We start from the raw sequence: 25,539 nt of genomic DNA on the forward strand, positions 1-25,539 counted from the left end.
ATATGCTTAACCAACTGAGCCACCCAGGCTTCCCAAACTGGTTTCATTTTTTAAAAAAAGATTAGAGAGAGTGAGCACAAGCAGGGGAAGGGGCAGAGGGAGAGGGAGAAGCAGACTCCGCTAAGCAGGGAGCGCCACGCGGGGCTGGAGCTCAATGAGGGGCTCAGTGCGGGACTGATCCCAGGACCCTGGGGTCATGACCTGAGCGGAAGGCAGAGACTCAACCGAGCCACCCACGTGCCCCAAAACTGGTTTCATTAATGCAGATATTTATTATCCCACCAGACAGGAAGTGGTTTTCAGGCTTGGCTGATTCAGTGGTTGGAAAGGGGCTGGGATTCCTGTATTACTTGATATCTTAAAAACCATGTGCATTTATCACTTTCATTTTCTTAAAAATGCCATTTGTGTTTGCTACAGAAAGATAAAGATCAGATAAATATCTTGGAGCCCACTGATGCGTTAACTTGTCCTGCTCGACCAAGAATTTTTATATAGACCTCCTGTCATGTCTGTGCATTTAAATGTGCTTAGTAATGCATCATTGTTTAGGAAGGTCAAAGTTCTGCCCTAGCTTTTTAAGATTCAAGCCTGTCCGTTCTTGTACAGTTGTGCAAGGGAGTATATCTCTACACACGTTAACCACACCCAAACGTCCAGCAAGACCCAGGTATTCAGTCACATGGTCTAGTCACGGCATAATGGCCAGTTATGTAATAAGGAGTAAAGAAATAACAAGTCCAGAAGCTACAATCTGTGATGCAACTTTGTTGTTGTTGTTAGTTTGTTTTTAAAGATTTCTGTTATTTTTCACAAGTGAAAATGTGACGACGATATACAGGTAACAGGTTTGGAAGCTTTTCTGGAAGTTTTTCATGTATTTTTTAATTATACTGTTAACAGTAAAACTCTTTAAAGATATTTTATGATTACATCACAGCAAGCAATTATTTAATAGAACAAAGAAGATATGCTAAAAGACAAGTGAATTACATAATTAAATATGCACAGCTATTGATGTGTTTCTTAAAACAAAAAGACTGAGGTATGTCCGCTGAAGTCAGGCATTCTGCAACCACTTCTAAGACCAATTGGAATCAGATATTAACAATTCCTGTGATCTTGAAGGTCTTGTTATGTTTGAGAGGACTTTTTTCTTTTAGCCACTAGATTTTTCAGGAAAAATTCACCTATTTAGGAAAAATGAACACAGGTTAATCTCAATGTAACGTAAATTTTAGAATTACACTTCAGTGTTTCCCTTCTTTTTTTTTAAAATTAATTTACTTTTTAAATGTTAAGCTCTACACCCAATGTGGGGCTTGAACTCACAACCCTGAGATCAAGAGTTTCATGTTCTGGGGCGCCTGGGTGGCACAGCGGTTAAGCGTCTGCCTTCAGCTCAGGGCGTGATCCTAGCGTTACGGGATCGAGCCCCACATCAGGCTCCTCCGCTATAAGCCTGCTTCTTCCTCTCCCACTCCCCCTGCTTGTGTTCTCCCTCTCGCTGGCTGTCTCTATCTCTGTCAGATAAATAAATAAAATCTTTAAAAAAAAAAAAAAAAAGAGTTTCATGTTCTACCGACTAAGCCAGCTAGGCGCCCCATCAGCTTTATCTTTTTTTTTTTAAAGTAAACTCTACCCTCAATGCTTATAAAAAAATTTTTTTAGGGGCGCCTGGGTGGCACAGTCGTTAAGCGTCTGCCTTGGGCTCAGGGTGTGATCCCAGCATTCTGGGATCGAGCCCTACCTACGTCAGGCTCCTCCGCTGGGAGCCTGCTTCTTCCTCTCCCACTCCCCCTGCTTGTGTTCCCTCTCTTGCTGGCTGTCTCTCTCTCTGTCAAATAAATAAATAAAATCTTAAAAAAAAATTTTTTTTTTTATCACTAACAGGCTCCGTTACTTTCTAGTAACTCCATATTATAAAGGTGACCCTACTGTACTATGGGTCGGCTTTTGAACATTTATTCCACTTTATGTGCACTACCTATCCCTCATCGCTGACAAAGTATTGCTGTTGGCACAATTCATTTCAGAGAGCAATTCTGCCACATTATTAGCCTGGATCTGATGTTTATAAAACAGACCTCACTGCAGTTGAGCCGACTCATCTGATGGAATCCCTTTAGCTTATTCCCCTCTGGGGAAGCAAGAGCTCTTCATTCATAATGGGCTTTCTCTCCACCCCCTCAGTTGTGCCTGTGCATTAAGTTAGCTGCTTAGAGGGGGCACGTTCCCTTTTCAGGTCATTAGGGCTCCATTTCATCTCTCACTGTTACAGCACGGCTCAGTGCTTATTGGCAGAGCCCAGCACCTCAGGCCTGGTTTTATGAAGAGTCTGATGAGCTTTGCTTTGTCATCTTAATACACAGGTATAACTGCAATGAGCGTATCTGTACACGATCACCAAGAATCCCAAGGTTCACAACCCGGCCAAGTAATGGAGAGTTATCCATGCTCCTCCAGACCTTATTTAAATATGGCAGGAGCAGAACCAACAGTATCAGACCCCAGCCCATCACCAGAGTCTAATGCTTTACATAGTAGAATTCGATCTTTTACTGGTAACTTTAAAAGCATTAAAAAGTTCATAATTCACTTTCTTATAAATGTTAAAGATTTTCCTTTAAAAACAAAATAAAAACTCCTTCCAAATGATTTTACTTTAACCACTCTGGAAGCTGGTGTTAGTTCTATCCTTCACACGGATTTTCAGCTTGCCGGCAGAATTCTTCTTGCTTGAAGAAGAATGAATCATTTTATTGGCTTCCAAAGTCCCCACATCCTGTGAGTCAGTGTTGAATCAAAGTCTTGGGTTTTATAACTAGGATAAGCTGTTGTTAGTTCATTGAAATGTCTTGAATTTCTTTACAGGAACACGCTGAATATTACTAATACATGAACATTAGGGGCACCTGGGTGCCTCAGCAGTTAAGTGTCTGCCTTCAGCTCAGGTCATGATCCCAGTGTCCTGGGATCAAGCCCTATGTCTGGCTCCCTGCTCAGTGGGGAGTCTGCTTCTCCCTCTGCCCCTGGCCCTGCTTGTGCTCTCTCACTCTCTCTCTCTTTCCCTCACTCTCAAATAAATAAAATCTTTAAAAAAAAATACATGAACATTAGTTTTTACCAAAAGAATATGTGCTTAATTTAAATATATCTATGATTTAAACCCAATATATAACACAATTATCTAAAAGATCATTTATAGGGGCGCCTGGGTGGCACAGCGGTTAAGCGTCTGCCTTCGGCTCAGGGCGTGATCCCGGCATTATGGGATCGAGCCCCACATCAGGCTCCTCCGCTATGAGCCTGCTTCTTCCTCTCCCACTCCCCCTGCTTGTGTTCCCTCTCTCACTGGCTGTCTCTCTCTCTGTCAAATAAATAAATAAATAAAATCTTAAAAAAAAAAAAAAGATCATTTATAGTAATCATGTAGTTTAGACCTATCCAAAAAATAACTAAATGTTTATTCTTCAAGAAATTATAATTGTTAAGTCCAATGACAAGGAAAACATGATAAACATTTTTTGGATGAAATTTGGGCTTCAGATATGTTCTCACAGACTTTTAGATGGCCATTATCACATGACTTTTTATCCCTTGGAAAAGGCTTTTTCCCCCGGAAGTCAGCTCAAGCTACTGATCACAATAAGAATTGCAGTGCAGCTAGTAAAAACAGTAACAATTTCTACATGGAAAAGAATCTTACAAATTTTTTTCTGTTGCCCGTGGGAGGAAAAGATACTAACAAAGAAGCAGCAATGCAGTCAGATACTTTTCAGGATTTAAACTGATCTGAAATTAGGAGTTTAGAGATGCAGCTGGCATGACTGCCGAATGAATATACATTTTTCAGAAAACCATGTTATATACTTAACTGGTATTTGTCATTTCTGAATAACCTACTATTGAAATCCACACAAAGAATAAGCTGATTACTCCTGCTTTCGTCATAGTAGCTGAGCTAGAAGGAGGGAGGGGATTCTTTATTTAAGGAAAAAAATGAGTTTAAGAGAAATTTTTCCTTAACATGACCCCTACGGAGCAAAGTTCTTAAGGATGTTCCAGAAAAAACTGATTTTTCCTACAAAAGGCAACCACAGCTATTATAATTTTCACATGGAAAGTTATGGTCTAAATAAAACCATCCCCTGCGGGCTAACTTACCTGCTTTATATGAAGAACGCACCAGAGGGCCACTTGCAGTATAATGAAATCCAAGTTCATTTCCTACTTTTTCCCAGTATTTGAACTTTTCAGGAGTAATGTATTCTTCAACCTACATTTAAAGAATTAGATTTTAGAATTTCCCTAGATCATTGTGATACTGTAGAAATTCTATGCTCAAGCATTCAGGATGCTTTTCACTTCATAATGTATCCAGTTGCCCAGAGGCCTTCCTCCTCTCCTTCCTCACAGATGACCTGTCTACGGGTTACTGGGCCCCCTATCAGCACTTGATTACGGGGAATTAGAGAGGAGGGAAAACGTCAATTTTGTAGTATATTAACTATTCCAAAAAATTAAAAAGATGAGACTATCTATAGAGACTCTATCTGACTAGCAGGTATAGCAAGAATTAATCACACCTATACAGTTCTCGAGGACCAGACTTCCTTGTCCTGTCTCGTCCCTTGTGCTTGGCACTGTGTCTGGCACACAGTCACTACTCGACAAAAGTTTCCTGAATGAATGAATGTCCGATACAGAAATAAGGAGACTGACTTTTCTTTTCTACTTCAGCTCTGGCTCTCAGGTAACTCTAAAACAAATCACAAAACGACCAAGTGTGAACGAATGCAATTTCCCAACTACTTAACTCTTTTTCTGTACATTCACTTAAGTCATACAATTTTCAGGCCAGCAAAGAAGTGCCACTCTATCTGTCGGCTTTATACAGATAATAAAACGGAAACTGGGACTTGGAAATATACAGGGAGCATCACACTAGAAAGTCAGCAGCTTCTTAACTGTACCTATGGACGACAAAGATTTAATTCACGTTACCAGCGAACGCTCGGCAAGTCAAGAGAGTGATACCTTCAGGTGGCGCTTTGTTGGCTGCATATATTGTCCTAGAGTCAAACAGTCCACGTCGGCTTCACGAAGTGCTACAGAGAAGACGCACACATCACACTGCAGATTTTTTAAAAGGATTTTTTTAATTTTTAAAAAAATACTTTATTTTTAAGTAATCTCTACCCCCAAAAGGGGGCACGAATTTATAATCCTGAGATCAAGGGTCACATGCTCTATAGACTGGGCCAGCCAGGCGCCCCAAGATTCTTTTATTTTTAAGTAATCTCTACACCCAAGGTGGGACTCAAACTCAGAAGGCTGAGATCAAGAGTCATATGCTCCACAGACTGAGGAAGCCACACGCTCCATTAGCAGATGTGTTTATGCTGCTGAAATTGTAGATTTGTGCATAATTTCCCTGAGCATAGTTTTACTTCTGAACAGTGTGAATTCTACACTGGCCCCAAATCCTGAGGTTGGGGAGTAAGACTACATCTATCCATTCAAAAGTGCCAGGGAATATGAAAAGGACTGGAAACACAGGAACGAGTAAGGCACTCATGAGGGGCTGACAGAAAGGACAAATAACTCTAATACTATGGAACAAATGCTAAAATATGGGTGAAGGGTGTTTCAAGCAGGAGTCTGTCGGGCAGAAAAGGTGAAGGGAACGGTAAATGAAAGGCCTGACATCACTCATATTATAGACATGCTGCTCAGTTTTACTAACTGTGCAAGACACGCTCTGGAGGATGTCATTTGACCTCTCACATATGGGAATCTTTCTAGTAAAACTATAACTTTACTCCAGTAAAGAGGTGCTTTTAATTACTGTTTGGACTTGTTACTCTTAGAACCAATAAATAACTGCAAGTAGGCAAAGGATCCGCATGTAAATAACAGCTTTTTTTTTTCAATTTATAAAGCCCAAGACTCACAACCAAATGGGCTTAGGAGACTAAGATTCAGCAAAGTCCAAAGCACATCACGTTATGTGACAATGTTACCAGTAAGCTCTTCCTCAAAGGCCTGGCTTCATCTTACTCATCTTGTCACTGCCTGTCAGCACTCCTCGTACCTGGCTGGCTCTTCAAACTATGCAATGACTAAATAAGAAACGTGGATAAAATCTTATTTTCACTTGATTAAAAGGGTATGGAATAAAATGGGACACAAATTCCATATCCTGAGCTTTCTGCATATCATTCCATGGTGTTCTAAGAAAACATACTTCCAGGCACCTTATTCGATTAAGCATCTCCCTTCAGCTCGGATCATGATCTCAGGTCCTGGGATGGAGTCCGCATCGGACTCTCTGCTCAGCGGGGAGTCTGCTTCTTCCTTTCCCTCTCCTTCTGTGCTCTCCCCCCCCAAATAAATAAAATCTTGAAAAGAAAAGAAAAGAAAACATACTTCCTTTCCTTTTTATGTTGCTGTTATAATCATATCCTGAATTTTGTTCTTACTGGCACTTTCGCCGAGACTATGGAGGAAGCATAACACGGCCTTCAAAATGGGGTTCCTGCTATTTCTCAAATGAGAGTTTTCATTTTTCAATTTCTTTACCTTTCATTGTTGCATATACTTGCTCATCATTTTCACCTAAACCCAACATTATAGATGTTTTAGAAATCACATCGGGCCGAACCTCCTTGGCATGTTTCAGTACGCGCAGAGACTGGTTGAAATTGGCCCGGGGATCACGAACTTTCCTTGAAAACAGCAGGGCTGTTGTCAGCAAGAATAACCACAGGCTCCACTAAGTACGTAGTTATGCAAGCAATCTAAAAGACCCGGAAAGGACATTCTGGACATCATATTACATCATGTGGTTCAATACTAGCATCTGTGCACAAATATCTAGCTGTTACTTTTGTAAAGAAAATCAGGCTTCACTGGACCCCCTAGTTCTGTCTACTTTTAAGGCCTTTAAAGCCTGGGGCAGAGAAACTGGAACGGAAGTAATTCAGTTTATGAATTACTCATTGAGAAATCAAAATTCGAAGCTGAGAATGAATGATTGTAAGGGATAGTCAAGAGAGAAGAGAAAAAGAGTGGAAGTAAGAAAATCTCAATACTGAACAAAGGAAAAACTGTTTAACATGAACCCACATTTCAGAGGTCTGAAACTTTTATATTCAGTTCTTTTCTAAAGACCAAGCTGCCCTCTGCTGGTGAGTATACGACACCGACATCTCTTAGGTAAAAATGCATGATTCTGGAATTTTCACTGGAAAGGATAATGTTTCTTAAACGAAACCAGGGAAATTGGCACCCACTGGTGGTAGTATCATGAGAAATGACAGTGCTGGAACAGCCTTCAATAGCTGCCAAACCACCACGTTCTAAATGGCGAGAAGGCCAAAAGGACAGTTACTAATTAGTTGATGTTCATCCAGTATCCATTTGAATCCTAATGTACCTTTATTTTGTGTAACTGACTTGCTGTTATTTTTAATCAGCGACCAGTTCAAAGAAAGGAAACCAATTTGTGAATTTAAAAATAACCACAAAACCAATAATACCGAACATAATTACTCCTGAAAGTATTTCTCCATTGATTTTAAGTTATGCTCCCTAATGTTTATGACTTAGTGGAAATGCTGGCTACTGTTTACCATACTTCTTTCAACTTCTATAATACAGATAACATGTAGCAGCTACTAAGATCACTGCCAAATATGCGTTACTAAAATTAAATAAACATATTAATCTTGTCTGAAGGTTAATTTTCATCTTTTTGAAATATGAATATGGTCATTAATGTGGCACAACAATCTGTAAATTTCCCTATTAACATTATTAGAAAGAATAGTACCGACTTTTTAAAAGAGACTGAAAATACATCTGAATGATAACAGTGTTCCTTTTGTATCAATTATTGCATATATTAGTGCCAAATGTATTTTTTAAAAAAGTCTTTTCTTTTTAGAATTACAATCAGAGTTGTTGCTCTTGTATATTTTTTTATTTTTGAAAACTGTTCTTTGAAAAAAATAACCCATCGGCACTTGCAATATGATACTACTTAAAAAAAAAAAAAAGACGCTCACTATATGTGTGTGCACCAAAACACACACATGTGTATAAATATATACACTTAGGTTATAGTAATTGATATTACTGGGTGGAAATATTATGGATGATGCTTACGTTCTTTTTGTTGGCTACATTTTCTGATTTTCCTGTAATACATATATATTGCTTTTGTTAAGAAAAAAATAAAAGAGCTCATTTTGTAAAAGTCAAATAGAAAGTTCACCCCCGCAAAAAGTGAGAAAATACAGCAGATTCTGGCCCTCCAAATTTGCCAATGTTACTCTGTACATGTAATCACCTCTGTAATTCTGGAACTGTTTCAACATTATGTGCATACACATCTAATCCTGACAGAGCAACTTTTTCTATGGCTTTTAGATCTCCTCGGAAATCCGGGGTGAGACATTCCACAAGAATTTTTGGATTCCTATGGAGGAAAAAATAAGTATCAAACTGAGGCAAAGAACTGACATAACTATTGCTCAAAACAGAAATTACCAGTACTCATTCAGTATCAGTTTCAACACAGTAATCTTTACAATCTTGCCAAAGAAAGCATGAACATACAAATGTTCATATATAGGCTGGTATATGAAAAAATTTAAAAAGAAACCCTGAACATCAAATATTATGTACATAGTAGTTAAAATAGATCTGCTTGCAAATACTAATTGGAATAAATTTTGAAATTAATAGACTTATACTTTATTGAGCAGGTATTAATAAAGTTGCTCAAAAGAACTACAATATAAACATTAAAACATGAAATATAAAATATCTTTTTATTCTTTGGAAAGTAAATTGGGACATTTCTCATGTGAATGCAAATCGTATTTGATTGCTTTAATTCTGCTTTCTTTAAAAATTCATCAAATAGTGTCATCCACTTTTTCTCAGGCAAATATTTCACAAGTGCTGTGGGTTTTAAAAACGATTTTCTGAGTTGCTGAGTCATGAGCTTTGCTTAAATGAAATACAAGTTAAACATTAATCTTCTTATTTATATTCTGGCTATATCTATGCATTCAAGCATTAAAATGTGAACTAGGTCATAGTACTGTTCCCTTTGACAGCAGGAGAAATGACTAGGACAGTGGATAAATTTTTTCACAAACCCAATGGCAAAGTTTCTGGAGCTGTTTCCTAAAAGAACGGATGTAGAAAGGAACACATACATACCCTCTCATAGATAAAAGAGATGTTACAAGAACATAGCTTATAACTCACTGTTTGTTAATTGTAAAGTTGAGACTCATCTGTAGTTTGTGAAATTAATTTAGTGGGCTGCAAACAGAACTTTTTAAAGTAAACTATTAAAAAAATAGAAAACACCGGGGGAATCATTAAAAAAACATTTACTAAGTGCTAGGTGCTCAACTAGCACTAAGCTGTAGGAAGTAAGCATAATTCCTTTTTTAATGCTTTTTAAACAGATGGGACTAAATATTAATAAAATGTGGATCATGGGTAAATTTCCCAGGGCATATGAATATGGATAAAATCTATATCAAGCATTGCATACTTGAACAATGTGGAAGCTTATCTCATTCTATATACTTCTAGATGATGATTTATTCAAAATTAGTGCTGGGAAGACTGCAGTTTTATACGTCTTTTAAAAATTACTCAAAGTTTACATTGAGACTCAAATATGAAGGGGGGGTTCTATGGACTAACGGTCCGTAAGTCCGTGTTGCTGAATCCCTAAAATTTTATGCAAATATGTATCTGTATGTTTGAATATACTTTTTCTGGAGAAAAGACCACATAATTTCCAGGAGGTTATCAGAAGGGTTTATAATCCCCTAAAAGTTAATAACCTCTTCTTTAAGGTAAATACCTTAAAGAAACTGAATTTATATGGGCTTAAAAAAGTCCTCAAAGTACACAAGCAAATGCAAAAACAAGTACCTTTCCTTTAAGTATGATACCGTCTTTGCAAAATGCTCAGCTCCTCCATCAGGCATATCTAGAAACAAAACAGTCCACTGCTCAAGATGATGTCACAAGTTATTAAGGGCCGATTTCTGGAAGAGGCAATGATGATGCACTAACCATCTCGATCCACAGACGTCAGGACAACATAATCCAGACCCCACTCTGCAATCGCCTTTGCAGTATTGTAGGGCTCACTGGCATCCAGTGGAGGCGGATTTCTCGCAGTTTTAACAGAACAAAATCTGCAACCTCTTGTACATGTGTCACCCATCAACTAGAACAGAGATGTTACAATTTAAATCACATAGATGGATGACCCTAAAGAATGTATGTTGAGAGAATAAAGCAAGTTACAAAAAAGTGAATATAGTTTGATTCTGGTTATAGGAAATTTGAAACATTCAAAGGTAAACAAAATACGGTTAAGGAATATAAACATATGTAATAAAACCGGAAAGAAAAGGAAATGATAAGCTCAGAATTAAAAGCTCAGTCCGGTTAAGCCTTCAACTCTTAAGCTCAGCTCTGGTATTGATCTCAGGGTCAAGAGTTCAAGCCCCATGCTGGGCTCCATGCTGGGTGTGAAGCCTGCTTAAAAAAAAATTGTTAAAGGAAAAAAAAGGTGATGGGATCAGGCAAGGACATACAGGGGGTTCAAAGATGGTGTTCCACTCTCAGACTGGAGGTGTCAGGCTACTACACTCTTACTCTTTAAAACTTGCATATAATTTATAGATTCTTTTGTACCTATTTACTATTAATAAAAATGACTTTAAAGGAAATAAAATATTTAATTAACATATCAACATATAGGACTCTGTGGGAGTTAAACAGAAGGCACAGCTCCTTCTTGTTAAATAGATGAAACAGAAAACACATAAAATCTGCTTCCTCTGGGTTCTTCTTCAGGACACTGCTTCTGCTGCTACAGGTCACTACCATGTTCTGCCCCCTGCCATCCACAATGTTCTGGGGCCACTGGAGTTTCAAAGCTGCAAAGTGATGGGTTGAGATTTGGAGGAGAAAGCTCCTCTTTATGTTTAACCCCTCCCCCACACCCAGGATGCGGGGGGGGGAGGGGGGGGGACTCATAGCTATGGTCCCAACATCCCACAGGGATTTATTGGAACAATGAACTCTTCCCAGTACCCAGTCATGAGTCAGTGGGGAAGGGCCAGGCAAGGGATGAAACCAGAAGTGTTCAAAATCACTCCTTCCTTCAGGAACTGACGTTCTGTAACTTGGATAAGCTCCATGGCCAGCTCTATTTCATAATAATCCTTGGTTCCTCGGGTAAATAGCTTCCTGCTAGTACAACTCAGACATCTGCAGACAAGTATGCACTTTCAGTTGCACGCAATTTAGATTTAACCCCAATACCTCAATCTCCAAACCCCTCTGGATAAATGTGGTAGAGTGCACAGTTAATACCAATTCTGACTCCACCATATTAAGACTATACATCTCACTCTTTGTCATTTAACTTGCAGGGCCCTCCTGCTGGGGAGGAGTTTATGTCTCTACCTCCACTGCTCCTGGACTTGGCCACGTGCTTTACTTTGGCCAATAGAATGATAGCAGGCATGACCAGAAGCCTCAAATGTGCATGGATGGTTGGCTTGCCCTCTGGTGCTCTTTCCACTCTTCATGATAAGAATATGGCTTGGAGACCAGCTGGTCTAAGGAGAATAAAGCTCTGTGGAGCAGACCTGAACCCTGAGACCTTGACCTACTTCCTGCAGTCCAGTTTTAGCCCAGTCAAGGTCAGCTGTACCCCAGGGAGCAAAAGGGCTATGAGAGAGAAAAATAAATGCTTATTATTGTTTAGGGGGGAAAGTTAAGCAATCAAGAATAACATTTCCAAAAATTAACAGAAGGGCTATCTCAAGGCAGCACACGATTAACTGTCAAATACATGGAAAAATCAATAATAGATTTATTCAGAGAAGGATGACAGCATATCAGCCTACATTTTCCTGTCAGGGAATTTCTCATAAATTCATATGTAACAAAAAATCTGGTCAGAAATTCAGAATGCACATTTTTAGGAGAAAGACATAAAATATTCCTTTCAGTTTCTAGACTAAAGCTTTATAGTCTGAGGTTGTTCTTACCATGATTGTGGCTGTGGCGGTGGCGTATTCTCCACCTCCCCAGCACTCTCCAATGTTGGGACATCGGGCTTCCTCACACACCTGTGAGTAAAAAGGAACAGAATATAATCAAGTTGAAAATATTAACCAACTAAGTAAATTAATGATCGGGCATTTTAAACTGTCCATTCTTTACAATGTATTTATGAAGAAACTCACTATTCAAAAATGCTTTTAAACTGCCCAACTGTATATATAATAGGATCCCATTTTTAAATTAAAAATAATATGAATGTATGTATTTTATACATGCAAAGAAGGTCTGGATGGAAATATGCTAAAGAATAAGAGTGGTGTACTTAACATTTGGAATTGCATATATGATGCTTCACATTTAACATTATATTCTTTCCAATAAGCATGTACTTAATTTGTAATATAAAATATACAAAAAAACCTCCTCATTTCCTAAGTTGCAGGGGAAAAAAATCTTTTTTTTTGTACTATTAAATGTGAAATTAAGAAATACAATTATGTTTTGTTTCTTTTGCAAGGAAAATTATTAAAAAAAATTTTTTTAAATTTATTTGAGAGAGAATGAAAGAGAGAGCACGAGATGGGGGAGGGTCAGAGGGAGAAACAGACTCCCTGCTGAGCAGGGAGCCCAATGTGGGACTCGATCCTGGGACTCCAGGATCATGACCTGAGCCAAAGGCCATCGCTTAACCAACTGAGCCACCCAGGGGCCCAAAAAAAGAAATTTTTTTTTTAAAGATTTTATTTATTTATTTGTCAGAGAGAGAGAGCACAAGCAAGGGTGCAGCAGGCAGAGGGAGAATCAGGCTCCCCACTGAGCAAGGAGCCCGATGCGGGACTCCCAGTCCCAGGACCCTGGAATCATGACCTGAGTTGAAGGGAGACACTTACCTGACTGAGCCACCAAGGCATCCCTAAAAAAAATTTTATTTTAAAATTTTAAGTAATCTCTACATCCGACATGGGGTTTGACCTCACAACCTCAAGATCAAGAACTGTATGCTCTACCGACTGAGCCAGCCAGGTGCCCTGGGGAAAATTATTTTTAAACGTATTTCCATTACTGAAAATAATGTATCCCTAAATATCTTTATTCACTTTCCTTGCTGTTTTTGATATGTTTTATTAAATTTTAAGTTACACATATGCAGAAACACTACGACTTTTAGTTAAGAGGGACCTTTAACACTTTGAAACTTACTGTATGGAGATTCAAATTCCGCAACGTATTTTTCAGTTTATTGTAATTTTTCCCCATGGGAATCTCTGTCTTTAGCCATGGAGGTAGTCTTAACCTGAGGAAAGCCAAACATAACTGTCCATTAACAAATACGTTCCCAAATAATCATACAGCTTTGAAGTTACTTTGTTCTATGACAATTCTTAGTGCAGAGTTTTTCCCCCCCAAATCCTGGGTTAACTCTTATAATTTCTGCCAGAAATCTAGGCTTGCTCAAATCACTTCAGCAAACACCCATTAATTGTGTCTAACAGGGCACTATGCTCATGTCTGCCTTTCGCGAAGTCACAGAGTAACACCACCCTAATGAAAGAACGAGGAAGGTTTTGAATATCTCATTCCCCACTGAATAATACTGACAAAAAGTTCTATATTTGTTCAGAGAAAAGAGAGATCCCACAAGTGTACTTTCTGCTCTACATTCCGGACTTGCGATGGTTATTAAATAGAAAAAAGAATCTAAAATTTAGAGTGAAGATTATGTATCCTCAGGTTCCCCTTGACTTACATCCACTTGTGAACTAGAAGTTGTTGGGTAAGGTATCTCCCAAAACAATGTGCCCTCTGTGTGAAATTCCCTCACCATTCTTTTAAATTAAGGCAAGGTATCTATTGGTCATATGTACATTGAATAGGAGAAGCTAGATCAATACCCAGTTAGATCAATACCCAGTAACAATGAAAAATTTATCAAGATCAAATCAACGAGTAGCAAGGTGATAATGTTTGCTCTGTGAATGAACAATGGGAGATGGTGGTATAGAATGGCCAAGTCCTAGGAAGACTGAAGAAAAACTGTCAAAGGGCACAGAGAAAAGAAGGGATTCTAACAATTTCAGCTATTTACCTGTTCTATGTCTATTATCACTTCTTTCTAATGACTTTTAGCTAAATATACCGAGGCTGATTAAAATTATAATCTAGGGTTTGGTTATATCTGAAAATAATGCACAATGAAGGAATTTATCTCGAAATTTCAATTACCTTTCTCCTTTCTGGCGTTTTAAGTTTCCTTTATAATCATCCCACTTGCTCTTGTCTGCAAGATCACCAGATACAAAATCTTGAAGGTCTGGTCCATTTTGTAAGAATTCCTTTTTTTTATCTGGCAAGGAACTTACTGCTCTGACTGGACTGCATAAATATCTTCCAAAGATCTAAAGAGAGAGTTCATTATGACATGTATTTAGTTGGGTTTGAAATAACTTAGTTTTAGCCTATTTAAATACCTAAAAGAGAGGGTAAAACCAGAGACCTGATACAGAAATTAGGCTGAACAATTTACAAGCTCTGTGTAGGAGCTCAGAATCTAGGATTAAAGTTTTAAGAACAAAGGAAACCTAAAAGAGAATGGGAGCTGTTTACTGCTAGACGTACAAAAATTTGGAGACCTTTGGACCTCGCTAACATATGTCACACTTTCATGTAACCCACTTAACTACTGAAAATCTGTCTTTCATGAAGTTTAACTACAATAACTGGAGATGCCATGGCTTTGACTTTTCCACTCCTGAGTCAAGGACGTTTAAAAGGGAATTTGCAGTAAGTCTCTCTTATTTGGGCTTTGGCTAGGCATCGGTGTTAAAATGTAGAGGTCATGCTCAGTTGGTTTCAGAGAACTGAAACGAGGGAAACCAAACCTAATGTTTTAACTTTCTAGGTTACATTCTATATTTGAACAAGGTAGTCACTGACATACATTCGTTGACCGTAAGAAGCCACTGGCTTCTAGATCCGAACACAAACGTGTACAAGACAGCCAAAACACTAAAACTCACCAGTCAGTACATGCAACGCAACTGAATCTTCAACAATGAAAAAAGAGTGCCTGTTGGGGTGCTGCGGGATTGCTACTGCATTTGATCACTCTGCCGCTAAAGGTAGAGCACAGGTTTTTGATCTCATTGCCCAGACTGGTGTCCAGTACAAAGTAAAAGCCCAACACAAAGTAGGAATTTCGCGTGCTCAACTCAGTGCTCCTATAATGCTCCAACTAATACAGGGTTCAGATCACCCTGATAGCAGGAAAAAGCCAAAAAAGCCCTCATCGCCTGCCAGAGAGACTTACAAATCAACACCAGAGACTCTACCCGCTCGTATGTCGGGAAGATTAAATGAGATACTACATGAAAAAATTCAGAACAGCGCCTAGCTAAAAGTAAACACTCAGTAAGTGCTCGCCTTATTACTGGGTGCTCTGAAGAGATGGGAGCACCTCCACCCCAGGCCCGCACCCTGCTCGCCCCGCCGCTCACCCGGGGCCCCACGGTGTAGGCAGCGCCCCCGCAGCGTAGAGACATCCCTCTCTTTTTTTTTTCTAGCAGGGTCGAGGAATCGCTAATTCCCGGATAAGACAGATGAACAAACCGTCGCTCGGTTTATGACAAGAAACCTGAGCCATCACTGAGCCGGCGTGACTTGAGCTGCTCTGCGATTGGCTGCTTTAGCCTGGGAGCGTCGCGCACTCATGACGCCATACGCTGGGCCCTTACGGGCTACAAGAACGTGATGACGAAAGACGCTCTCTCTTTGCCGCATCTTCTGCGAGGTGAGGTTGTTTCTGAACTTTGTGGGTTTTGGGAATCTGAAGTCATCCGCTCGGGGAAAAGCCAGGGGCGCGAGTCTGGCGCTCCGAACCCCTATGTTGGTTGTTCCCCTGCGCGTCGAGCGCCATATGGATCTGGCGGCCCTGGGATTCGAGTCCTGCATTGGGCCTGTAGGCCTTCCCCCGCCCCTCAGCCCTGCCGGGTTGGCGCCGCCGTAATAGGGCTGCTCGGGAGTTCGCCCGCCGCGCTCATAATACGTGCTTAGGAGCTGCTCGTTCCTGGCCGGAACGCAGCGGGGGCTGCTGTCCCGGTGGGTCCTCCTGTGTCCACCCCCGGGTTTCTGCTTGCCGGTCTCCGGGAGGAGTGAGCTCCGCCCAGGGTAGTGTGGCCGCAAACAGGCCTCGCGCCGGCCTCGTAACCCCAGGTGTTTGTGTTTCAGAATGAAGACCATTCTCAGCAATCAGACTGTCGACATTCCAGAAAATGGTATGAGACCTGATGTTTGTGTTCTTCTTAGGTCTTAATTGCCTGCTTTGTACCTTGTTCCGAGGCCTCACAAATATGTTCTCTCATAGTCGACATCACTCTGAAGGGACGTACAGTTATTGTGAAGGGCCCCAGAGGAACCCTGCGAAGGGACTTCAATCACATCAATGTAGAACTCAGTCTTCTTGGAAAGAAAAAAAAGAGGGTGAGATACGGTTTTTTTGACGCATCCATTGCTTGTTTGGAAGGTAGTGGTGTACTAGCACCGAATTTGGTTGCTCAAAGAATTATAGAATTGAGGGTCAGTGTTTTGGCTTAAAATCGGGTGTCCAAAAGTGTAGCTTGTTTTTGGTGTTACTGCTTTAGTGAAGTTGGGAAAACAAATTCTGACTAATTATAAAGCTCAGTATTGGTACCATAGTGATCGATGATTAGCGTCAAGGTCTTCATACTGTTAAGAAGTATTTTCCTCATGATTATTTTGTTAGGAACAAAATACTTTTACTTTTTAAATGCAGTTGATTATATAGTATATTTTAGGAACCGGGCAGGTCCTGTAAGCGTGGTATTTTAGCTTTCTAGGAGTGAAGTACGATGCAGCATGAAAAATCAGTATTTCTGGGTTGACATTCTCTTGTGAAATGGGTCCAGTGATGTATAGTAGTAAAAAAGGTAATTGAGGGGGTATGTATGTAGTTGCTTTAATTAGGGCTAATACTTAAATCTAGAGTAATTCTGTGAATAAGTGGATTTTTCTTTCAAGCCTACTTATTACTGGAAAGAATCGTATAAAGTTTTTGTTCTGTTACAGCTCCGAGTTGACAAGTGGTGGGGAAATAGAAAGGAACTGGCTACTGTTCGCACTATCTGTAGTCACGTACAGAACATGATCAAGGGCGTTACACTGGTAAGTAGATAGATCAGACCGCTTCGTTTTGGAAGGGGAAGTTTCATAGCTGTAATGTATGTATGCAATGTAAATGTCTACTGTGGAACATAGATTATGCCTGTAATTTACTGAGGTATTTGGGAAAGGGGATCTTGGCAGTTTTTTTTAATAGGCATCCGTGGGTCTTTAGGATAAAGTGATTAATGTGACTAAAGACCAGATGGTCTTTATAGTAGGCTGATGGTGTTTTTTTCACACAAATAAAATTCACAGCTTCAGGATGTGTGGTGTTGCGTTTGTTTGGTTTTTTGTTTTGTTGGCTTTTTTAAATAGAAAATGTAGCACATAGAGTAGGCTTTGACTTCTTGTTGGCATGCCGCCTACCACCGGGGCCCCTTGAAGGGATAGAGAAAGCTGGATCTGCTTTCTGCGCTCCCTGCCTACTTCCCTGAAAGCATATTTGATGTCACTGTTCTCTTTACAACTCCCTCTCCCTCCCAGCCTTTCAGATACAGTTCATGTTGCTGTCTTTGCTGAAAAGCTTTTTTTGTGTTAAAACTCAGTCCTTTGATAGCGCACCTCATAATGGCACCCTTCAACTCCATTAGAAGCCTATTGGGTCATGTTTCCCCTATTTATCCTTGCTACCAGGCTAAGTTTCCTTGAGGACAGAGGGCCTGTATGAATTCTTGTCATCTGGCATACCTTAGTAACTCAGTAAAATTTAGTCTAGTGTCCAAGATGAAGGGCTTTGGGGTTCTTATTTTTAAAAGCTGGCATTGTTTACTGTGGTCATAGGAGGAGTAAAATAAATGCTTCCTTAAAGAGCTTTACAGTGATTAAAGAGTCAGAAACATGTTTATGTATACAGTTTGGAAGGTTTGGTACAGGTGACTGTTGTTAAAAAATCTTGACAATAAGTGCTATGTGAGGACTGTTTCATTTTTAAATTATAAATGTAAGCACCGTACAAAATTCAAAAACTGGATTTGCCTCAGATTGCTCAGCTTTGCTAATAGTTTGTTTACTTAACAGGGCTTCCGTTACAAGATGAGGTCTGTGTATGCTCATTTCCCCATCAACGTTGTTATTCAGGAGAATGGTTCTCTTGTTGAAATCCGAAATTTCTTGGGTGAAAAATACATCCGCAGGGTTCGAATGAGGCCAGGTGTGTGCATACCTTTAGATACGGTTCAGAAATATTTACTTGTGAAGACTGGTGTTTTGGGTTGGCTGTAAATCCATTAGTTCAGAATTGTCCATTTTGATTATGCTTGTAATAACTCTTTGTGCCAGTTAAAGTTTTATATCGTAGCTGTACTGATTGTTATTCTTAGAAGACCTATGCATTGGAGTAGTTTCAGAGGGTGTTAGCTGTGTTTTAATTCTCTTTGCAAACTGAAATCCTAAGAAAAAATTTGAATAGTGGTTAATAGCATAGGTTCAAATCTCAGTTCTATCAACCTTGGGCAAATCATCTAACTCTAGCTCATTTTACTCATCTAAAATTGGGAATGTCTCATGGCCAAATGGGTTGAAATGAAAATGTACTTGCAACAACTGTTCCAAGTTGTTGGAACTACTCTGGAACAGATTCATTCAAGCAAGAACACAAGATTTTGCCCAGTTTAAGTCAGGTCCTGTAAAATCAGAATCTCAATAAGCTTCATTTGTTGTGTGGAATTGTAAATGGAATAAGTTACTTCTTTAAATGTTTTTAAATTAAATATTGTACAGATCTGATTTTATGTTTACACTGTGTGAATGCCTTCTTCCCTTTTTAGGTGTTGCTTGTTCTGTATCTCAAGCCCAAAAAGATGAGTTAATTCTTGAAGGAAATGACATTGAACTTGTATCAAACTCAGGTTTGTATGTTTACTATGCCTAATTATGCCTACAAAATTTTGTTTAAATCTTGTTGAATACATGGTATTCTCATTGGATGAGTTTTTTTATTTGTGGAATTAAGCAAAAAACTACCCCAAAGATCATAAATTTTAAGTATGGCATATAATGAAAATCCTTTTATTTTAAGATGAGTTCGCCTGGTAATGTAATTTCCTACCTTTTTACCTTTAATAGCTGCTTTGATTCAGCAAGCCACAACTGTTAAAAACAAGGATATCAGAAAATTTTTGGATGGTATCTATGTTTCTGAAAAAGGAACAGTTCAGCAGGCTGATGAATAAGATCTGAGGTAGGTTCTTGTGTCTTCAAATTTCTTTACTGCATTAGTTTTAGAGGTCTTAACCTACTAAGTCTGAAACTGGAAGTGTAATGGCAGAAAATGAGTTACATTCTGAAACATAGTAAATGGCAGAATAAAAAAAGTGACATGCATTTTTACTATGAACTAGCAAGTCACAATCTTAATGTTTTAGATTATTTAGAGTAAAACTTGTTTTGGAGGGTATTGATGGAAATTGACAGATGTCTTTCTTTCTTTTTACAGTTGTCTGTCTACAGAAACAGCAAGATGCCGGATGATTTTTCAGAATTATTTGTGATGTTTTAAAGATGCAATAAAAGCTACACTGATTTGGGGCTTTTTCTTTTCTTTCTTTTAAAAAAAATTTTTTTTAAGTATTTGAGGGAGACAGTGTGAGAGCGTGAGTGAGCATGAGTGGGGGCGAAGGGCAGAAGGAGGGAGAAGCAGGCTCCCCACTGAGTGGAGAGTTCAATGCAGGGCTCCATCCCAGGACCCTGGGATTATGACCTGAGTCAAAAGGCAGAAGCTTAACTGAGCCACCCAGACACCCTTGGGGCTCTTTCTTAAACCAATAATCCTTTCCAACTATTTCGCTGTTAAACCATTCAGAAGTAGATAGTAGCATGCTAAGAACAGTAACAAGGAATAAAACAGTTTTTTCTAGTACAACTTCGTGGGAGAATTGGCTTGAATTTAGTTCTTTGAAGGAATAACAAGGGAATTTCAGGTAAGAGGAATACAGTACCGGTGACAGGCAACACCGTGTGACTGTTCATTGGATATAGAGCTTTTGGGGGAGATCCTGAAGGTACCTAATTTTGCAGAGGCATAAATTTGAGTATTTGTGAGGTATGCGTGCTTGAGTCACTTGTCTGTATACTGGTAACTTGTAGAAAAAGCAGTGGAGGGGCGCCTAGGTGGCGCAGTCGTTAAGCGTCTTGTCTCCGGCTCAGGGGTTGATCCCAATGTACTGGGATTGAGCCCCACATCAGGCTCCTCCACTAGGAGCCTGCTTCTTCCTCTCCCACTACCCCTGCTTGTGTTCCCTCTCTTGCTGGCTGTCTGTCTCTGTCAAATTAAGAAATAAAATCTTAAAAAAAAAAAGTGGAGGGGTGGAACAAAGTGATAAGGTGAATTTGTGTTCATGATAAACATTGTGTCCAAGATGCTCTCAATCTTCACTCTGCCCTACCTCAGCCATTACTCCCACATGCTAGTTCTTGATATTTTAGAAACTGATAACCCTTCCAGAATCTTTTAATTCTATGTGTCACACTTTAAATGTGTTATCATACTAGACTAACTTAGGAGGGTTGCCCCCACCCTCTTCTGTTTGCCCCATCTCATTTGATGGAAACTCCAGCCTTCTGATTTCTCAGGCAAAACATTCAACCTTGATTTCTCTTGCACACTACACATTAAATCCATCAGAGAAGTGGTGGATTCTGCCTTCAAAGTAAGGTATGTTTAAGGACTTACGAAGAAAAGGGGTGCCTGGGTGGCTCAGTCAATTAAGCGTCTGCCTTCGCTCAGGTCATAATCTCAGGGTCGTGGGTTGGAGCCCCATGTTAGACTCCCTGCTCAGCAGGGAGCTTCCTTCTCCCTCTGCCCGCCCCTTGCTTGTGCTCTCTTGCTCTCTAAATCTTGAAGAAGTGAGCAACCATTTGGAATGTATGGATCTTACTGAGATCTTGATTTTAAATGAACTAACTAGATATTTTAAGGAGTTAATCTTAAGTTTTAAGGAGTTAATTCTTGGTAAGTTTTAAAGAAATATAAGTGAAAAACTATAGTTTGGTTTGAAAGTGGGGTTGGAGAGGGCGTTGGATGGGGTTCTAAGTGAAACATTACCTGGAAATTGATTAAACTATGGGGATTCCTTGTGTCTACTTATAAGTCTTGAAATTTTTTATAATGTAGAAAATGAAGAACATTTTGCTTGGGTTAGTATAATAGCTTTTTAACTGGTCAGCTGTGCTCCTCTCATCTGTTTTCAGCGGTAGCCAGAATGCTTTTCTCAAATTCCACTCCCTCAATCTTTCTGATAGACTGGCTGAACTGACCTTGCTGTTCCTCAGTACTACTGCCTTAAAACCTTTCCTTTAGAAGTTCTTTCTCTTTGGAGTGGCAACTTAACCTTCAGGTCTGTTAAACATTTTCAGTGAAGGTTGCTTCGATCAGCCTATTGTGTTCGCCCCTCACCCCCCATCCTAGCATACATATCTCTGCTTCACTTGTTTTTGTCCATAGCATTTAGAATGTAACATAGTTTACATTGTTATGTATTGATTGTATGCTTTTTTTCCTGTTAGAATGTAACCTTTTTGAGGATGGATCTTTTCTCACTGGGATATTCCAGGTACCTGGAACAATAATGCATGGCACATAGCTATTTGCTGAGTGAATGGTACCCAGCTTGCGGGGGAGATTAAAGTATTAAAGACTCAGTAATACCAACAGGCCTGAAAAGAAATGTTTTGGAAGGTATTGAGGATTTCAAAACTGATTTTGAGAGTTGAGGAAGAAGTTTCCAAATGGCAATATTCTAGAGGGATAAAGGTGTTATAATTGAGAGTGTTAGTGGATAGGCAGTGGTAGCTGTCGGAGTGTCCTTTCTCACAGAGCGAAGTGGATTGATGGGATGGGTGAGGCTTCACAGGATAACAATTGGAGGCTGGTGTTGCAGCTAAGGAGTGATTTTCACTGAAGTTGGATGTGGTAAGGGAAAATACAGTTTTCCCTGGGAAGAATCCCATGTCTTCTGTGTCTACAATGGATAATAAGCATTTGTGTGTTATTTTCCCAACTCTTGAGGTTTAGATACCCACATTTTATAATGAGAAAACATACTCCAAAGAAAGTTATCCAAGACGCACATAGCTCGGGAAGATGGGCAGAGGCAGTATTGGGCGGAATTCAGTTATACACCAGACCTATTCATATTTTATGGTTCTTAAAATTGACCAGATTGTTAGTGAATATAAATAATCAGCATAAACCAGTTTATTTGGAATAAATTACATTGAGAATTCAGCAATTAGTCAATGTACTGACACCTGATTTTACAGAGGATCTTTTTTTTTTAAGATTTTATTTATTTATTCGACAGAGATAGAGACAGCCAGCGAGAGAGGGAACACAAGCAGGGGGAGTGGGAGAGGAAGAAACAGGCTACCAGCCGAGGAGCCTGATGTGGGGCTTGATCCCGTAATGCTGGGATCACGCCCTGAGCTGAAGGCAGAATCCCAACGACTGAGCCACCCAGGCGCCCCTACAAAGGATCTTTCAACACCATGGTTATGTTGTAATATTTTTCATATGTACCAGACTTATTAGTGAAAGACAGGCTTGTTACACTGAATATACAAACTAATACCACACACAAAATAGAACACAAGCTAATTACATTTTAAGAGGGCTTTTCCCCCCCGAGCAAGTCCCAGGCCTAAATTCTGAAAATCTTACCCTGTTAAAAGCGATCAGTTTGAAATGATATTTTATAAATTTAATGAGTTTGGGATAAACCTTAATAATAAGTATAACTAATCATGATTTAGATTAAATATGTACCTAACGGTTCTTGTATGATGATGGCTTAATAACTTATAGTTCCCAGGTGTTAGGACTGTAAGTATTGGTTTGGGACTTGACTATTTGGGGGAATTTATGGCAAAGTAACAAATTTGAAAAAGGACACAAGTTTTAATTTCAGCTCTAAATGTAAAGACATTAAGTATTGAAGGTTAATGGTAAACCGTGAATACAAGATACTTTGTAATCAGAGCACAAAGTAGACACCAGAAAAGCAAAACCTTGATTTAATTCTAAATCTTTGTTATTCCTATGACTGAATATGCATTCCTTTTTCAAAATGTTGGATATTAAAAAGTTGGTAATAAGTTGTTCAGCTGATAATTCCTATAGGAACATTCACTGGAACTTTGAGGTCAGTGAATCCATGTAGCTCAAAGGAAAAAAAAAACCCAGCCAAATGGTTGTTTTAAATAAGAGTCTGTCCACGTAGTTAACATTAAAACAACCAGTTGTAATTGTGGATAGCCTTAGGCCAACTACATGAGTTAAATTACTTGAAAGCATAAAAAGCATAATATAAAAACTGCCAAAGCTGGGAGAGTGGATACAGTGGGGGAAGGAGAATAGAAAACCACAATTGCTGTTCAAATTTGGCCAGCCAAAAAACCTGATTTCACATTTTTACACTTACTTGACCAATTGTGTTATCTCATTACAGTGTCTTTGAAACTTCCTGCTGTGCATTATCAATTAGAATCTCCCATTACCTACAAAATTTGGCTTCTGACATAGGTAGACCTGAAAAGCAATCACAATTGCCTTAGTTCGGGGTGGTTTCCTACCAAGGTTTTTTGAACAAAAAAAGCTTTCCTTTGACTCAGTAAATTCTTGGACAGTGATTAGCTACTATGTGAAATGGATGGTTATTTAAATGTTGACTAACCTAAAGAATGGGCATAAATGGGTTTACATTCAGGTTTTCTTCCTGTAATATATAGAATACACTGAATGAATCTTGAGCAGAGGAGTTCAATAAAGTCAAACTCCTAGTTCAGATTTAAGAATTTATTTAATCCCAGCTTCAAAAGATGCAGTGGAAGAAGTTTTAACTCCTTCAGACCATCAACATTCTGAATTGCATCCAAAGGGGCACAGTTGCAAGGTCAAGCTAGAGCTGCATTCTATACCTTTTTGAGAGGTCCCTCTATACACATGGTGTCAGAACAGTGGAGCTCCTCAGGAGATCAAGTCTTATGGAATAATATCCCTTGATGACTTGACAAAAAAAAAACCTTTACGTCATTTTAGAATATTTAGCTTTCCTAAGTATGTAAGATCTCGTCTCACAAAAATCCAAGTGAGGAAGAATGCTGTTAATTTGTTAAAGAGGAATTAGCTGTACTGTGAGGTTGAGTGACTGCTGTCTCCACAGGCAATTGGGTCTAGTTCGCCTTAATCTTAGTCCTGTGATCTTCCCATGAGATGAGTTATGGAAGTTATGTGTTTTTAAATCAGATCTGATATAAGGAGAGACCTCACAAAATTCCCTGTTTTATAAGTGATGATTTTTATTTCTATTGAGACAAACTAGGATCAATGTGCTTAAGAGGCTATGCTGGAACTGATGATAAATGAGCATTACTTACCCTATTGTGTATTTTCTAAAGGGGAAAAGCACCTTGTTAGAAGTGACAGAACAATCACTTACTATCCAGTATTAAGAGTTTTAAATTTCTGCTGTGGAGTCTAGCCAAAGTCGCACTTTTTTCTAAGTAATTTGTTACTATAAGAAGCTATTGGTATTTCTAGAAGAAAGCTAGAGAAAAATGATGAATAACGGCTCATTAAACTTAATGAAGCGTCTGTCAGATAATCGTCATAGTTTACTGTCTGGGTAAATTCAGATCCAAGAACTGAATTCAACGATGTGAACACCTAACAGAAAATTCATTTGGACCACACAACAGAGACCTTGATTGTCATCACCTTGGTTACCGCTAGTATTTCAAATTGTCTTCTGTAAGTTACCAGTATATGGAACTGGAGTGAATTTTTAGACTTTCTATCATGCAGACATAAATAGGATCAGTTTCACTAAGAACTTTCGTGGCCTTACTTTAATGGTATGTGTTGTAAGTTCTTTGCTTTCCATATTTTTCTCCTCTTTCGCTTATGAAAAATGGTAATTGATAAAAGTAGAACCAGGGTGGAGAAGAAGCAACAACCAAAGAATATCAGTGGTTTCTTTTGCACAAGAAATAAGCAGACCATGCAGTCTGTGTTTCTTGTCTGACTGCATCTAGGACTCGTGTTCTCAGAAGGGAAGCCACTGTTGCCGATCAGTTTGTTGTAAAGCTGAACTGAGGATTTAGCTTTGAATTCAGATGTGAAGAATCCAAATCTGGGTTTAGATTTTTCTTCAGTTAGTTTGAATGCATAATAGCCTTTGATTTTGACTTTATCAATTAGGTGTGCTGAAAAATATCAGAAATGAACATTAATCACAAACG

General features: G+C 39.1%; 3 protein-coding genes across 4 annotated transcripts in view; 1 reads left to right on the forward strand and 2 right to left on the reverse strand.

The window, feature by feature from the left end:
• Positions 1-748: 748 nt before the first annotated feature.
• LIAS (lipoic acid synthetase) lies at positions 749-15,794 on the reverse strand. 2 transcript variants are annotated; one of them, XM_008701413.2, is made up of 11 exons: positions 15,621-15,794; positions 14,350-14,522; positions 13,327-13,420; positions 12,111-12,191; positions 10,114-10,270; positions 9,970-10,027; positions 8,357-8,485; positions 6,586-6,731; positions 5,041-5,111; positions 4,168-4,279; positions 749-1,190 (listed from the first exon to the last, which is right to left on the reverse strand). In XM_008701413.2, exons 1-11 carry the CDS (start codon positions 15,663-15,665, stop codon positions 1,135-1,137), a joined length of 1,122 nt encoding a protein of 373 aa, XP_008699635.1. In that variant the 5' UTR covers positions 15,666-15,794; the 3' UTR covers positions 749-1,134. The 2 variants fall into 2 exon arrangements, with proteins under 2 accessions (XP_008699635.1, XP_040481238.1); XM_040625304.1 differs by lacking the exons at positions 9,970-10,027; positions 10,114-10,270; positions 13,327-13,420.
• A 58-nt stretch (positions 15,795-15,852) lies between these two features.
• Positions 15,853-19,830, forward strand: RPL9 (ribosomal protein L9). The gene is made up of 8 exons (XM_008701412.2): positions 15,853-15,913; positions 16,351-16,397; positions 16,487-16,602; positions 17,209-17,304; positions 18,322-18,454; positions 19,071-19,151; positions 19,369-19,483; positions 19,739-19,830. The coding sequence occupies exons 2-7, from the start codon at positions 16,352-16,354 to the stop codon at positions 19,473-19,475; spliced, it is 579 nt and encodes a 192-aa protein (XP_008699634.2). The 5' UTR covers positions 15,853-15,913; position 16,351; the 3' UTR covers positions 19,476-19,483; positions 19,739-19,830.
• Positions 19,831-22,792: 2,962 nt separating this feature from the next.
• Positions 22,793-25,539, reverse strand: part of KLB (klotho beta) — a 35,953-nt gene continuing 33,206 nt past the window's right edge. Inside the window, 1 exon segment of the mRNA XM_008701411.2 lies at positions 22,793-25,503. Coding sequence (XP_008699633.2) covers positions 25,142-25,503 — 362 coding nt within the window. The 3' untranslated portion in view covers positions 22,793-25,141.

This window comes from Ursus maritimus, unplaced genomic scaffold (assembly GCF_017311325.1).
Source record: "Ursus maritimus isolate PB19 unplaced genomic scaffold, ASM1731132v1 scaffold_8, whole genome shotgun sequence".
NCBI lineage: Eukaryota > Metazoa > Chordata > Mammalia > Carnivora > Ursidae > Ursus > Ursus maritimus.